A 15,728-nucleotide genomic window follows, 5' to 3' on the forward strand; every position below is an offset into this window, starting at 1 on the left:
TCCATCACCTTCTTTCCTTCTTATTGTTTGTTTCAGGACCTACAGACGAAGAGAGTGATTGGTGGGGGCATGAGCGAGGAGGCGTTTATCTTCTCGATGATACACCTGTTGCTTCTTGTACCCTTTCTCTAGATCAAGAGTCCATGACTCGGTGGCATTGCCGCTTAGGCCACCCATCCATTGCTAGATTGAGACTTTTATTTCCCTCCTTACCTGTCACTAAACCATTATGCTGTGATATTTGTGAATTGTCTAAACATCATCGTGCTACGTTTCCTCCTAGCTCTTCTGGGAGGAAATCTCAACCTTTTCTTCTGGTTCACTCGGATGTTTGGGGACCAGCTCCGGTTACCTCGACTTTTGGATTTAGATATTTTGTTACCTTTATTGATGATTATTCCCGCATGACTTGGATTTATCTTTTGAAATCTAAAAGTGAAGTATTTGATGCATTTAAAGTGTTTTATCATGAAGTGTGCACTCAATTTCATTGTTCCATCAAATCCCTCCATTCTGATAATGGGGGAGAATACATGTCTACTGCCTTTCTGTCCTTCTTGCAGGAACGTGGTATTTTATCTAGGACGTCATGTGCTCGCACTCCTCAACAAAATGGTATTGCAGAACGAAAGAATCGTCATCTTCTTGACGTTGCTCGCACCCTTCTACTTGGTATGCATCTACCCAAACATTTTTGGGGTGATGCTCTTTTAATTGCTACTTTTCTTATTAATCGTATACCCTCACGTATTCTGTCTTATAAATCTTCATTTACTATTTTGTATCCTCATGATAACCCATTTCCTCTACAACCTAAAGTTTTTGGTTGTACACGCTTTGTTCAAATTTTGGATGGGAGTAATGATAAACTTAGTCCCAGGGCGATTAAATGTGTCTTTATAGGGTATACTCGGAGTCAGAAAGGTTATAAATGCTTTGACCCATTGACTCGCAAGAAATATGTCTCTGCCGATGTCACCTTCTTTGAGGATCTTTCTTTTTTTTCCTCTCCAGGTAGATCCCTCTGTGATCCTCTTGCGCATCAGGGGGGAGTATAACTGTTATCCTCTTTCCACTAATGATCATGGGAAAACTCCTCTCCCTTCTATTCAGCATCCTGTTGGTGATATGGTTGAGCCTAAGCCTCTGCGGGTGTATCAGCGTCGAGATAAATCTTCACAAGCTCAGTCATCTACCCTTCCGCTTACTTTGGATGTTGGTTCAGGTGACTCTCCTAACTCGAGTTTAGATCTTCCCATTGCCTTGCGCAAAGGGTCACGATCTTGTACTCAACACCCCATTAGTAATTTCGTTTCATATGATCATCTTTCACCGTCTTTTCAGTCGTTTGCAGCTTCCCTTTCATCACAGACTATTCCTAGATCTCTCTCACATGCTCTTCAGAGTCCTGATTAGACAAAGGCGATGATAGAAGAAATGTTTGCTCTTGAGAAGAATCATACTTGGGATCTTGTGCCACTTCCTGTAGGCCATAAGCCTGTTGGCTGTCGATGGGTTTATACAATCAAGTTTCTTCCAGATGGCTCAATTGATCGCTATAAAGCCCGTCTTGTTGCTAAAGGTTACACCCAGACTCATGGTGTGGATTACTTCGAGACATTTTCTCCAGTGGCTAAGCTTAATTCAATTCGTGTTGTGCTCTCCTTGGCCGTTAATTTATCATGGCCCTTGTTTCAGCTTGATGTTAAGAATGCATTTCTCCATGGGGATCTTACAGAGGAAGTTTACATGCATCAACCTCCTGGCTTTGTTGCTTCTCACAACCCTGCACTTGTATGTCGGTTGAAGAAGGCTCTTTATGGACTCAAACAATCTCCACGTGCATGGTTCGAAAAATTTAGTCAGGCTCTCTTGGAGTTTGGCTTTGTTCGTAGTCATGCTGATCATTCTCTCTTTATATGTCGTCGATCGACGGGCATCATGGTTCTCATTGTCTATGTGCATGATATTGTTTTGTCCGGTAGTGATTCTGCTGGAATGAGGGAGGTCAAAGATTTTTTGAAGACCAAGTTTGAAATCAAGGATCTTGGTCCTCTTCGTTACTTCCTCGGAATTGAAGTTGCTCGCTCATCATCCAAATTGGTCTTGTCACAACGAAAATATGCACTCGATCTTCTCATGGAGACCGGCATGTTAGGGTGCAAGCCTGCTACCACTCCCATGGATACTTCACAGAAGCTTCGACCAGATGATGGTCCTCTCCTTACTGATCCTGAGATGTATCGACGACTTGTAGGCCGGCTTATTTACCTGACTATTACTCGCCCAGATCTCTCATTTGCAGTGGGGGTTGTTAGCCAATTCATGCAAGCTCCCTGTACTTCTCATCTCACGGTTGTCTACCGCATACTTGGTATTTAAAATCAGCCCCGGGTCTTGGCCTCTACTTTCAATTGCATGGTCATCTTCATCTTTCGGGCTATTGTCGATTGTGCAGGTAGTACTTTTGATCGCCGCTCTACATCCGGCTTCTGTACCTTCCTAGGTGGCAATCTTATAACCTGGAAGAGCAAAAAGCAGCCAGTTGTTGCCCGGTCCTCAGCTGAAGCTGAATATCGTGCTATGGCTCATGCGACATGTGAACTTGTGTGGCTTCGCAATCTTCTTGAAGAACTTGGCTATCCTCCTTCGGGTCCTATTTCTCTTCACTGTGACAACAAGCGGCTATCCATATTGCTCGTAACCCAGTTTTCCACGAGCGAACCAAGCATATTGAGGTTGACTGTCACTTTATTCAGGAGAAAATTGCTTCTAAGGAAATTGTCACTCCTTTTGTTCGATCTGGGGATCAACTTGCTGATGTTCCTACAAAATCCTTGAGTCGAGATGCTCTTCATCGTGTTCGTGACAAGTTGGGCATGATCAACATCTATGCTCCAACTTGAGGGGGAGTATAGAGAATGCTAGTGTATTATATTTCTAGTGTGTTCTTTTAGTGTAAGTGCATGTGCACACTTCCCTATTCCCCTGCAGTGTACTATATGCTTTTTCATAATAAAATATTATGTGTTAGGGCATGCAAGCCTAACACATATCATCTCTCCCAAACTCTCCTCCTCCTTCTCTCTCAATATTCTCATCTCTTCTTCACATTATCCTCATCAAATCAGATTCTCTCCCCAAATTCAAAAATTCCAACTCATTACAACAATGAGGGGGGGAGAGAGATGGTGTTGGAGGGGCTTATAATAGAAATCCATGTCAATGCATGAGAATCAATGGAAATCCATGTCAATACATGATTCTCATGCATTGGCATGGATTCGTAATGGAAAAAAAAAAAATTAAGTGGAAAATGGGGGAAATTGGTGAAAATCTAATTTTTCTATTTTTAGATTGGAAAATGTGTTCTTCACGGTTAATTAATGTAGAAATTTCATATATTAATGTGTTGGTTGATCTATTGATTGATTACAAATTTTATATATTTAGTTGTTTATTGCAATATTTTGACTCCTACATGCATAAACATGTTTCTTTTAACATCTCCTGAAATTTCACTAAAAAAAATCACCTATTTCCCAATGTTTCCTACCTGCATAAACATGTGACTTTTAACATCTCCTGAAATTTCACTAAAAAGTTTCACCTTTTTCCCAACGTTTCCACAATGTTTCCCTCAAACAGCGATATTTTCTATGTATGTGAGATAATATTGACGATACAGACACATGTTTCTGTATTTCCGATCATCAAAACATGTAATGATACCGATATTCTGAACACTGAGCACAAGTACAATAAGATTTTTTATCAGTACAGTACAATGAAGGAGCACAAAAATAGCATAGATGAGAAGCCCAATATTTAATGGTATGTTGTAGGTGCATGCGCGAGGTGTACTCCTTCAACACTCCTCAAGCTAGAGCATAAATATCGATCATGCCCAGCTAGCCATTGGGAGATTTAGTAAACACATCAATTGGCTACTCTTTAGATCGGACATATGAAGTGATGATCTCTTTTACACAAATTTTCTCTTGAACAAAGTGGCAGTCAACGTCAATGAGTTTTGTTCATGGAAAACATGTTTTGTAGAGATATGGATAGCGACTTGATTGTCACACCCCATTTTCATGGGGTCCTGAACCAGAAAACCAATTTTCTCAGCAACTTGTTCAACCAGAGTATTCGCAAGTGGGGTATGCCATTGCTTAGTACCCACACTAAGATTTTTATTCTTGAGGCAATGTTTTAAATAGCGAATAGTGTGTGGCGTAGCATTCACCCCTCAAAGGTGTGAGTGAGGCATAAGCTACGTAGGGTGTGGTGTAAGCTACATAGGGTGTAGCATAAGCTACATAGCTACTTGTAGATTTTTAATTAAGGTGCACTTCGTTGAACTAAATCATCGTCATCATCATCTAGGCCTTATCCCAACGACTTGGGATCAGTTATATGAATCTTTTTCTGCCGCAATGTCATATTGGTTGGATTCATGTTAAGTTTGACACCAACTGCCAAGCTGACACAACCCTCCTTTATTCGAGCTGGAGACCGGAAATGAGAGCATAAAACTCCCACAAGCGCAATGTAATAGACAATTACATAGGTTGATTACAATCAAGCACTATCTAATACTCTATTACATAGGTTGACTACAACAACAAGCTGATTACAATTTGTTATTAAAAAAGAAAAAAAGAAAAGAAACCTCCTTTTATGCACTAAATATCATAAAATTTCATTGCACTACAAGTCTACAAGCTACTTCTAGATTTTTAATTAAGGTGAGCTTGGTTGCACCAAATATCATGAAATTTTTAATATTTCCTGATATTTGATACAACCAAATACATCCTGAAATAATAACAGAACTTATCTAATACTAATACTATTTAAATCATTGAAAACAACCAATTCCTATCGAAAACATCATCTCAATTTTTATTTTTATATTGAAAATAGAAAGATTTAACAAATCATTGAAAACATTAATTGTTTTAATTGTTTAGTGCAAAATAAGTTGTGGTGTATGCTACATAGAATGTAGCGTGGGCCACAGTGTGTAGCACATGTTAATTAGTGTAGTGTTAGGCTACACATGGCTTAATCTATTTTCATGAGCTACGTAGCACGAAGGCTAAGCTCAGCTACGTAGTGTAGGCTATCTAAAACACTGCTTCCATCTGATCAAATTCCTGCCAACAAATGTACAATATTCATAACTTGATAGTTTGTTGTCGGGGCTTCATGTCCAATCTGCGTTCAATAAAGTCGTGACTCATAAGGTGAGTGGAGCATCCCTCGTCTTGGTCAGCCTTTTATGTAGCGAGGTATATGTTTGACAGCTTCAAGATTAGCTGTGTGAGGAGCATGCATAAACTGGCTTATGATTCCAATAGCATAAATAATATTTGGTCGAGTGATTGTTCGATAAATCAACTCCTCAACAATCCTATAAAACTTGAGGATCGGGAATAGAGCACCATCCTCCAACTGAATTTTACAGTTGGCATTAAGAGGAGTATCGATGGGCCCGCAGTTTTCCATGCCCTAAAGTCAAGAGCATACTTCCATTGGGAAAGAACCTCTGTTTTGAATCAAGCAACTTTTATACCGAGAAAGAACAATGCCCTAGAAACCATCAATGTGACTCCGTCAGCTTTCTGTGGAGCACATATTTATCTTTCCTTTTATCATCTTTATGCTTTGAATCTAGTAGATGGGATTCACTTTGTAATTAGTTTCAATCTCTTTGAAGCTATTTACATTATTTAGGTATCAGAGCAAGTTCCATTCCTTGGGTTTTTGTTTCATTCTTTTCTTTTTTCTTTTTTCTTTTACTTCCAATTCTTTGCCATCACCAAAAATTTTCCCAATCGCAGAATTCCCCAATTCTTTAACCTAGACTTACGAATTTCCCCAATTTCCTTCACCCAAAACCCAATTTAACAAAACCCCTAATTTTCTCCATCTTAAAACCTCTATTTCACCAATTTCTTAAATTTTCCCAAATCTCAAACCCCAGATCTTTCAATTTCTCCAAGTTTCCCAACCTAAAATAATAATTGTGCCAAAATACCCAAATTTCCAAAACCCTAAAACTTCAATTTTCCCTCAACCCTAACACCTAATTTATCAAAATCCTTGAATTCCCTAATCTAAATTCCCATCTTCCCCAAAATTTTCCCAAATTAGAAACACAATTGTAACACTAAATCCAAATCAGCCCTTTACCATCCCCTGAAACATTCATTAAACCCTTGTTGGCTAGCCAAAAAAATTGATGCCCATGAGACGTGGCACTTCTATTATTAACATGGTGGGAGAGAACTAAGGGGACATAATGAAGATGCTCTAACCATTGGTTTCAGTATCGACAATATCGGACGATATATCCCATGATATATCTTGTATCCCACCTATGCGATACGAAATGCACAGGTAGTGCCAATATATCTCACATGTTTGATTCGATGAGCATTTTTTATTTTTATCATTTTTTTCTGTAAATCATGTTAAATCAGTGTCAAATGATTACAAATCCATGATTCTTCATGTTTTGCATGAAAAATCATGGATTTAGAGCTTTGATTTCAAGATTCGAGAGATATGGGCCAAGTTGCGAAAAATTGAGAAAATTCAAAATTTCTCAATTTCTGGCAAATCGATTGCAATCTTTGTGTTCAAACACAAAATCAAACATGTATGTAACCTAATCTAGTGATTCTTCTTTTACTTTTGAATGTATTGCATGTGTTTCCGTACATGTATTCTTGCATTTATAAATTATATGACTAGACTTGAATATACTTACATCAATCTAGTCAGACAACGTATAGATTAGGACCCCATACAAAGGAAACCTAATATGTGTGCTTGTTTTTTTAGTAAATTTTTTATTTTTAAGTGTGTATTGATGTCTTTTTTAACAATCCCTGAAGTTTCATTGAAAACTTCAACCGATTTCCCAATGTTTCCCCATGTTTCCCAACAATTGTGACACATTACACGATACAACCAATATATCCCATGCGATAATCGATATGTATCTATATCCCAGAGGTGCGATACATTACACGATAACGATATGAAAAACATTGGCTCCAACAACTTATAGAAAAGATTAATGTTATTTAGGGTCGAGTGCCTCCTAAGTCACAAGGTGAAATAGAGTAATGTTATAGTAATTTGCTTGGGGGGGATTGGCCTGAGTGATTCGTCCTCGTATTCCAACACATATCCTCTCCTCACATTTAATTGGATTGTGGTCCGTGAAACAAAAATATCTATGGGTCCCAACATGATTTGTGTGAATTCCGATCCATCCATCATTTGCTCTAGAATCTAGATCATGTTAGGACATCACTATAAAAACCAGGCTGATCCAAAACTTAAGTTGGCATGGTAAAGAGAATAGTGGGAATGGGATGCATGCCATTGAAACCTTCCTAGGGCCCACCGAAGTTTTGGATCAGTCTGATATTTGAACTTTTCCCTTCATCCTGGATGCCTCCACCTTATGAATAGGTTGGATGTCATGTAAACACTATGGTGAGCACTGGGAAGTTTTCAACGGCAGGCATCCTCACTTGCATTGTTCCATATCATGTGGCCCACTTGACTTTTGTATCAACCTGATTTTTTGACTCATGTCCTAATATAATCTGGCACAACTGATGGACGAAGTGGATTTTGCACAAACATCACAGTGGGCCCCAGAGATCTTTTTGTTGCACGCACTTTCTTGTCTAATTAAATGCGCCAGGGAGGGGAAACGAGTCGCTAGTAGAAGATGAATCACCCTCAAGTGAATAGTTGTAGCATTACTCAGTAAAATATTTACAACGAGAGTTTTGGTACACAACAAACCTACATAGATGGTAATAATCCATGGGAATAATCACAAGAATTTCATATCTGAGGAGGCAATAACAAAATTATTAGAGTAGGGATACTCTACAAGCAAGGACCAACAATATTATTCGATAACTCATTCGTTCAAAGTGAAATACTTCAAGGATGTTTGGTTCAACGTCGCTCCCATGGATTTTCATCATCTGATACTGGGAAAGCCATGGATGCATTGTCAAGACATCCATCATGAATAGAAAAACACTCGTAAAATCATTTAAGGATCGAAGAATAGTTACCTTTAACTTGATGTCTGAAGAGATCTGGTCATCCTTCAAATCTTCAGAAGAAGAATAGCATGACCAATGAGAGAACAAAAGGAACCAATGGAACCTAAGGAAGTAATGTTTGAAACACCCAAGGAAGAGGTTCCTAAGGAAAACATCCTAATCCAAGGTGATAATCACAAGGAATCCACCATTAGATCGTCCAATGGAATTTATGGATAACTTTGTTGATGGATCAATGGCTGGATTGGATGAAGCATCAACTGAATCACAAGAAATACCAACCAATGAACTGATGGAAGGTGTCAGTGGTTCTAAATTGATCCATACTGACAAGTTGATGGAAAGGCTGAGCAGCTCAACAATCATACCGACTAACTCCATGGTCTCTATTGAAGTTGAGATAGATGTTTTATCCCATCCCAAAGATAATCAAAGCATGCAGATCAAAGACTTGTGCCCAGAGAAAAGACATGACAGAATTATGAGGCTGAACGAGAGCTTGAGAATAAGCCACGATCAATGAACCATCATCTAATGCAACCAACTCCATTGCCAAAGAGGAAGTGGAAGCCAATATAAAAAAAAAAAAAAACATAGAGAATACAAAAGCAATGGAACAAGTGGCCTGATTTACAATGCCATCCAACACTTAGAGATGCTTATTAGACACATAGGCCTTCACCACCAACTAGCATCGAAGCCAAGGACAAGTTACAAAGACAACACCTGTACATGGATCGATCTCGGCTATCAAACATGAGGACCGAATCTTTTCAAAGCTGGGGAGAATTGATGTAATAAAATCCCCTAGGGATAAGTTCCTCAACTGTGTGCTACAATCATGCTACAAAACATTGTTAGTCTCAGCATGGTTAATTTTGAGTCTGAGTGTAATTTGGAGTTTTAGTATGAATTGGTTTTTTATTTTATTTTAGGAAACAATTTGTTATTGGTAGTTGGATATGATTAGAATTGCGTGTGCACTTGCACAATAATAGATACTTTGAGTTAAATAGGCTAGAAGGTCATGGATATTAACAAGATTCTATGATTTTATGAAATATGAAATTATTTTTCTTGGAATTTCCTATGATGGGATTTTCTACTAGAGGTGCGATGCCCTAGAAACTGTCAGTGCAACTCGATCGTCTTTGTGTGGAGCGACTCCACATATTTATATTTCTGTTTATCATCTTTATGCTTCGAATATGGTACATGGGATCCACTTTATGCAATCAGTTCCAATCTCTTTGGTCCTATTGGCATTGAGATTCATGGTGATGCAAATTTTAGGATATATGGTTTGCTGAAGCCATATTGTTGTGCATATTTAGGAACAAGCGGTAGTTATTTGAAATACACAATTCATGAAGAGAACGTATAAAAGTCTTAGTAATGCCTTTTGAAGAAACACACATGAGAGCAACAGTAACTTATATATCACATGATAACACAAAACATGATGTCATGAAGAAAATTATATGCATAGACATAGATTGAGGATATAACAACATCACGGTCAATGGGCCAAAGTTCCAGCAACCAAGTCAACGGAGAGCAATTGAGTGGAATTTTAAATAATAGCTATATATCATATATCTATCAAAAGGAGTTTGTTGGTCATTACATCTTGAGATTGAGAAAGATATGGCATGAAGAGTTCACAAAAGCTCACAAAGTAATTATAGAGGGAGATCAACATATCACATGATACATAAACTATGACATCACATGAAGCCATACCATATGGTTTCACCAAAAATGCAACAAATGGAAAACGAGAGAGCAAGTAATATCACATGGTTTCACAAAAATGCAGCAAATGGAAAACAAATGCTTGATTATGAGATTTGTCTGGCACCAGTAGGGGAACTTGAACCACTGTGTTGGAAAACCTATCAGCTATCATTTACAAATCCTGTTAAATAGGCACTTGAAGCGAGAGAGAGAGAGAGAGAGAGAGAGAGAGAGAGAGAGAGAGAGAGAGAGAGAGAGTAATATCACATGGTATCACAAAAATGCAGCAAATGGAAAACAAATGCTTGATTATGAGATTTGTCTGGTGCCAGTAGGGGAACTTGAACAAATGTGTTGGAAAACTTATCAGCTATCATTTGCAAATCCTGCTAAATAGGCCAAAATCTGTCAAGGCTAGAAGATGCTCTCATTACGTTGTGAAATACTGTGAATATCCGCTCTAACTGTACAAACAGTTTATATTCTTTTTCATTTTCCTCGTTTCACATGATCTCATGATTTGTCTGTCTTGTGCCAAAAGTCTCCACCCAAGCTTAAAAATATCTCCAACAAAGTGCAACTCATGTAAGGAAGGTCATCTCACCAATGTGATCTCTAGAGGTCAAAATATTCACTGGCAATTGGTTCCAGGCAATGTAAATAATAAATTTCCACCGTTGATGTCCCAGGGGTGAAATTGTAAACTCGCATTACAAATTGATTTTTTTTTTTCCACTACAAATTGATTGGAACATATTACTTCTATCGTTTCTTTAAAGGGAAATTTGTTCTTTCATTTATTTAATGTACATGTGATTTTGATTCTTGAAAAGGAAAACATGGTATTGTAATCTTTTTCTGGATCACATAGGAGTATCTTTTCAGATTTAAAGTACAAAATTTTACATTTTTAAAATTATTTAATGATCCTTAAAGCCCTCTTGAGTCTAGACACTATAAAGCTTTCAGCATATTCTCCTTATTTACTATAAATTGAGTTATAAAAGGAACAATATAAGTTTGCAATCCATTGTAAGATTTTGACAGTTCCAAGGCCAACCATTACACTCTAGAGCATTTCAATTTTAGCATAAAGTAAACATAACAACTAGACCAGATAATTCAAGAAAGCCGATGAGAAAGTAAAATCATTCTAATGGAAATATAACAAAGGTCATGAGAAGAACCGCATCACTGTGTTCTGGCATGGTAGGCGGCACTCCCTTTGGAGGTTTCAAGATGAACCCCACCAAGTCAAGGACATTGGAACTCCAAAATGGCGAACTTGGATAAATTTTATTGTCTACTTCTATCATATCAGCGTCTCTTGATAAAACTTCTTGATGATTTTCCTTGAGCAATTCCTCCCTCACAATATCTATAAGAATTGCAATCTGTGGCAAGATGTAATGACTAAATAAAAATGCACATCTATTCATGTAAAACATACGAAATTTTAATGGCCTTACCATAGAAGGAGAGTTGTTATTTGTAATTAGAGCCTTTAATATGTCAAACCTTTGAACAGTTGGAATATCTGCGAGTACCTGTCCAATTTTTATTTTTTAGAAATCAACATCGGGATAAGGCTTAGATGATGATGATGGTGATGATGATGGTGATGAACAAAAGAGCATTTTAAAAAAATGAAAAACCCACAATGTAAATTTTTTAATAATAGTCAAGAAAGTACCCAATATGTAAAAGAATACTTGTGTTAGGGATGACATTGAACGACGATTAGCCTCTACACTGAAGAACCGCAATTCAAAATCAAGAAAAAGAGAAAAAAGAAAAGAAAAGAAAGAATTAATGAAGTTAAATTTGTTTACACCTTATATGCACATAGAAAGTTGATTTACAAACGCAGAATTCCTATTTATTATGTTCATGCATATGTTGTATAAAATGAGTTGGGAACATATGCTAGTTGATGGGCCTTCCGAATTATGATACTTGTTCGTAATAGCAAGCACAGTCCCTATAATTACATTGACTGTGCACTGTGCAGGTCACGACTTTGTTGCCTCGGGGATTGACGTATGATAAGCCTTTGAGGGCTCATTCTGATCAAGGACATCATTCCATATATTTTTGTACTTTCTTTAGAAATTATTAGAAAAAAATTTAGATCCCAATCTCCCAAAAACCTAATTATTTCTGTTCTGCATGACCGAGAGTCAGGATTAAATGAAATTTCGGGTCAATAACCAGTCAGTCTCTGCCTTTGGATGTTAGATCTACACCAAATTAGGGATTTTCCTCTTCACCCGTCTCCACCGAGAGTTGGGATTAAATGAAATTTCAGGTCAAAAACCCAGTCTGCCTTTGGATGTTAGATCTACATGCCCCAAAATGATCGGTTTTGTTTTGTTCGTATGTGTGTGTTTTAAGGGTACAGTCAGCTTTGCTGTTAAGGGGTCACCTGGTAAGTACAGATTCCCCATCGATTAAAAGAAAAAATAAGGATTTCTCAACCACTTTCTCCTTTTCTTGCTACATTAGATCTTGTAATCTGATATCACAATAGGTTTGAATTTTTGTTAAGAATATTATGGTGGCCAATGTTTTCGATATCAGTATCGACAGATGTATCGCACCCTTGCGTTACAAAAACATATCGGTTATCGCATGGGAAATATCAGATGTATCGCATAATGCTTCTCTGTTTTTGGGAAACATTGGGAATTTGGTCGAATTTTTCAATGACACTTTTAAGGGATGGTTAAAAAGACATCTTTCAATGACACTTCAAGGGATGGTCAAAAAGACATCTTTGCATACTCGGGAAAAAAAAAAAACACAAAAAACAAGTGCACATAATAAATTTCCTTTGTATAGGGACCCAAACCTTGTGTTGTCTGATAGAAGTGATGAAACTATATTCAAAATTAATTCATATAATTTATAAGTCCTAGAAGACATGTATGAAAAGACAATAAATTAATTATTTTTAAAAATTACACACGTGGTGTACTAATTGAAATTAAATTGTCCACATTATGTCTCATAATCCAAAAATTGGGTTTATTTCCTCATCCAAATGAGATTGGTGGACATGTATTGGACAATTAAGAATGAAAAATATCCAATGGTCCTGTTTCAACAAACAAGTGTCCATGAATCAAAGGTCAAGATCATTCAAACAATCTGATTTTGGGACCGTGACTTAGCGACAATGGGTTCCACAATTTAATTGGAGTTAATACATGACACATGCACAATTTCTTAGTGCATGCGCATCTAAGTGTTATATGTGTTCCAACAATATCATAGTGAACAAGGGATCGTGGCTTACGTGAGCCCCACCATGATGTTTATGCGAAATCCACCATGATCACCAGGTGTGTTACCCCATGTTCGGCCAAGTACCCAAAAATTAGCCCTATCCAAACTCTCACCTCTAGGTGTACAGGGCAACTTTCACCCTCCAAACTCTTCCCCTTGGTGTTGCCCACCTGAATCATGTTTGGGCCTGATTTTTGGGCCTCGTGCCTAAATTTTGTTGTGGCATCTAAAGGTTAAGGTGGATTTCATATAATCATCATGGTAGGCTCTATAAAAATCAAGGGTGGACGTCTCTCTCTTCAAATAGTTTCCCTTGGTGTGGCCCACCTGAATCACAAGTCCCCTGGGCCTAACATGCGATTACACATCTAAAGGTCAGAGTGGATCTCACATACGCATCAAGGTGGGCCCCATAAAAATCAAGGGTGTGTCCCATAACTTTTTTCAAATATATTAACTTCTAAATCATTGGAAGAGGAACGCCCACCCTTCATTTTTTACAGGGCCCATCGTGATCTGGTATGTGAAATCCACTCTGGCCATTAGAAATGAAATCTCATGTTAGGCCTAGGGCCAAAAAACCAGGTTGACCGGTGATTCAACCGGGCCACACTAAGGGAAACAGATTGGAGAGAGATGTCCACACTTGATTTTACAGCGCCTACCATGATGATTATATGAAATCCACTCCAACAATTAGAGATGCCAGAACAAAATTTAGGCATGGAGCCCAAAAATTAGGCCCAAACGTTATTCAAGTGGACCACACAAAGGGAAATAGTTTGGAGGGTGAGTGTCTCCCTATACATTGTTTCTGATCTTGTGGTCCACCTAAATAATGAATGGGTAGAGCTGGGCATGTCTGACCTGATCCGGTGGATCCGATCCAATTAGATCCGTTCCAAACTGAACCAATGGCCTGGATCGGTGCGGATTGAGTAGGATAATTCAGATCCGACAGTTTTTCAGATCGAGATCGGGTCATGGTCAATTCGGACCGATCCGATACGATCCGAAAACCCAATCCGAATGGATCCGACCCGATCCGAAGTGATTCTTATCAATACTTCTATTTTTTTCCTGTGGTATGGTTCACTTGAACTTTGGATATGCATCAATTTTGGGTTCAACCACTAAAATGATCTGGAAAAACGAATGGACGGCGTGGATAAACCACATGCATTCATGGTGGGCCCCAACAGAGTTTACTCAGTACGAATTGGCTAGTGTACCACACAGCTGCTGTAGCCTGTGGGTACGTGTCGTGTGAAGACGAGCACTGACGCTGTAGCCTGTAGCCCATAGGTATGTGTCGTGCGGATTGACACCCTATAGGTACGTGTTGTGCGGATTGACGTTGTAGCCTGTAGCCTATAGGTACTTGTCATGCGGATTAGATACTGACAAAGTTAGTAGTGACATCACCAAGCCTAGTGGACCCCACTATGATGCATGTATTGTATCCGTACCGTCCATCCATTTGTAGAGATCATTTTATGGCATGAGAAAAATAATGAGATAGATCTAAAGTTGAAGTGGACCCCACCATAGAAAACAGTGGAGACAGTGACATCCACCGTTCAAAACTTCTTAAGTGCCACAGAAGTTTCCGATCAAGCTTATATTTTTGTTTTCATTTCATCTATCTCTATGTTAACTTATGAATAGGTTGGATCTAAAAAATACATCATGGTGGGCCCTATAAATTTTTCAACGGTGGGTGTGACTGATCCCACGGTTTCTATGGTGGGTCCACTTGAACTTTAGGTCTGTCTAATTCTTTTTCTCATGCCATAAAACCATCTCTACAAATGGTTGGATGGTATGGATACAACACATGCATCATGGTGGGGTCCACAGAGCTTGGTAACGTCACTTCAGTAACAATTTGGTACTGACCTTGTCAGTATCTAATCCGCGCCAGCACGTCACTTCAGTACTTTTTTCCTGTCCATGTACTTTTTTAGTGCATGTGGCCCACTTGATGAGTAGATCAGCCTATTCTCTGGTCCAGATCATGTTTAGAGAGGACCCTATTTGAAGAATGGCCCAGATCTCTTCTTCACTCTGCCTTCACGCTGGCATCCACTGGTACTGATCCATGTGGAAGGGAACCATGCATAGATCACAAATGATTTTAGGGTCCTTTCCACCAAACTCTTATAATTCATGCAAGGGGACCAGATTCACTGCAAAACAAGTGCAACCTGCAACTTAATGCGTAAGGCCCATCATGTTGTGCACATGAGATCCACTCCGTCCATCATGTGCATCCCCTAATGTTCTTCATGCTGCCTAAAATTAGGCTATCCAAATCTCAGGCAAACCACACCACACGGAACAGTTGAAATGGGGATAACCGCCACTCAAACCACTTGTTTTCTTCATACACAATCCAATCCGTTTAGAAGATAAGCCTCACCAGGATGGATGTATAAACAAAAAATCAGGTGATTCCAAAAGTCTAGTGGCCCACATCATGTGATTTTACAGGTGTCAGTCCTGATTTTAGTGGTGTGGCCCACCTGAGTTTCTGATCGGCCTAATATTTGGGCTCCAAGGAGAACATGTTGGGTGGACATGACATACAGGTTG

The 15,728-nt window shown here is 38.6% G+C and overlaps 1 protein-coding gene across 3 annotated transcripts in view; it reads right to left on the reverse strand.

Moving 5' to 3' along the window:
• LOC131254702 (aberrant root formation protein 4) overlaps window positions 1–15,728 on the reverse strand; it is a 59,577-nt gene that overhangs the window by 19,451 nt on the left and 24,398 nt on the right. For all 3 annotated transcript variants that reach the window (XM_058255396.1, XM_058255395.1, XM_058255394.1), the window contains 2 exons: window positions 11,315–11,392; window positions 11,033–11,239 (listed from right to left, as the gene is read on the reverse strand). In XM_058255396.1, coding sequence (XP_058111379.1) covers window positions 11,033–11,239; window positions 11,315–11,392 — 285 coding nt within the window. The remainder of the gene's footprint in view (window positions 1–11,032; window positions 11,240–11,314; window positions 11,393–15,728) is intronic.

The sequence above is a fragment of the Magnolia sinica genome, chromosome 9, assembly GCF_029962835.1.
Source record: "Magnolia sinica isolate HGM2019 chromosome 9, MsV1, whole genome shotgun sequence".
Lineage (NCBI taxonomy): Eukaryota > Viridiplantae > Streptophyta > Magnoliopsida > Magnoliales > Magnoliaceae > Magnolia > Magnolia sinica.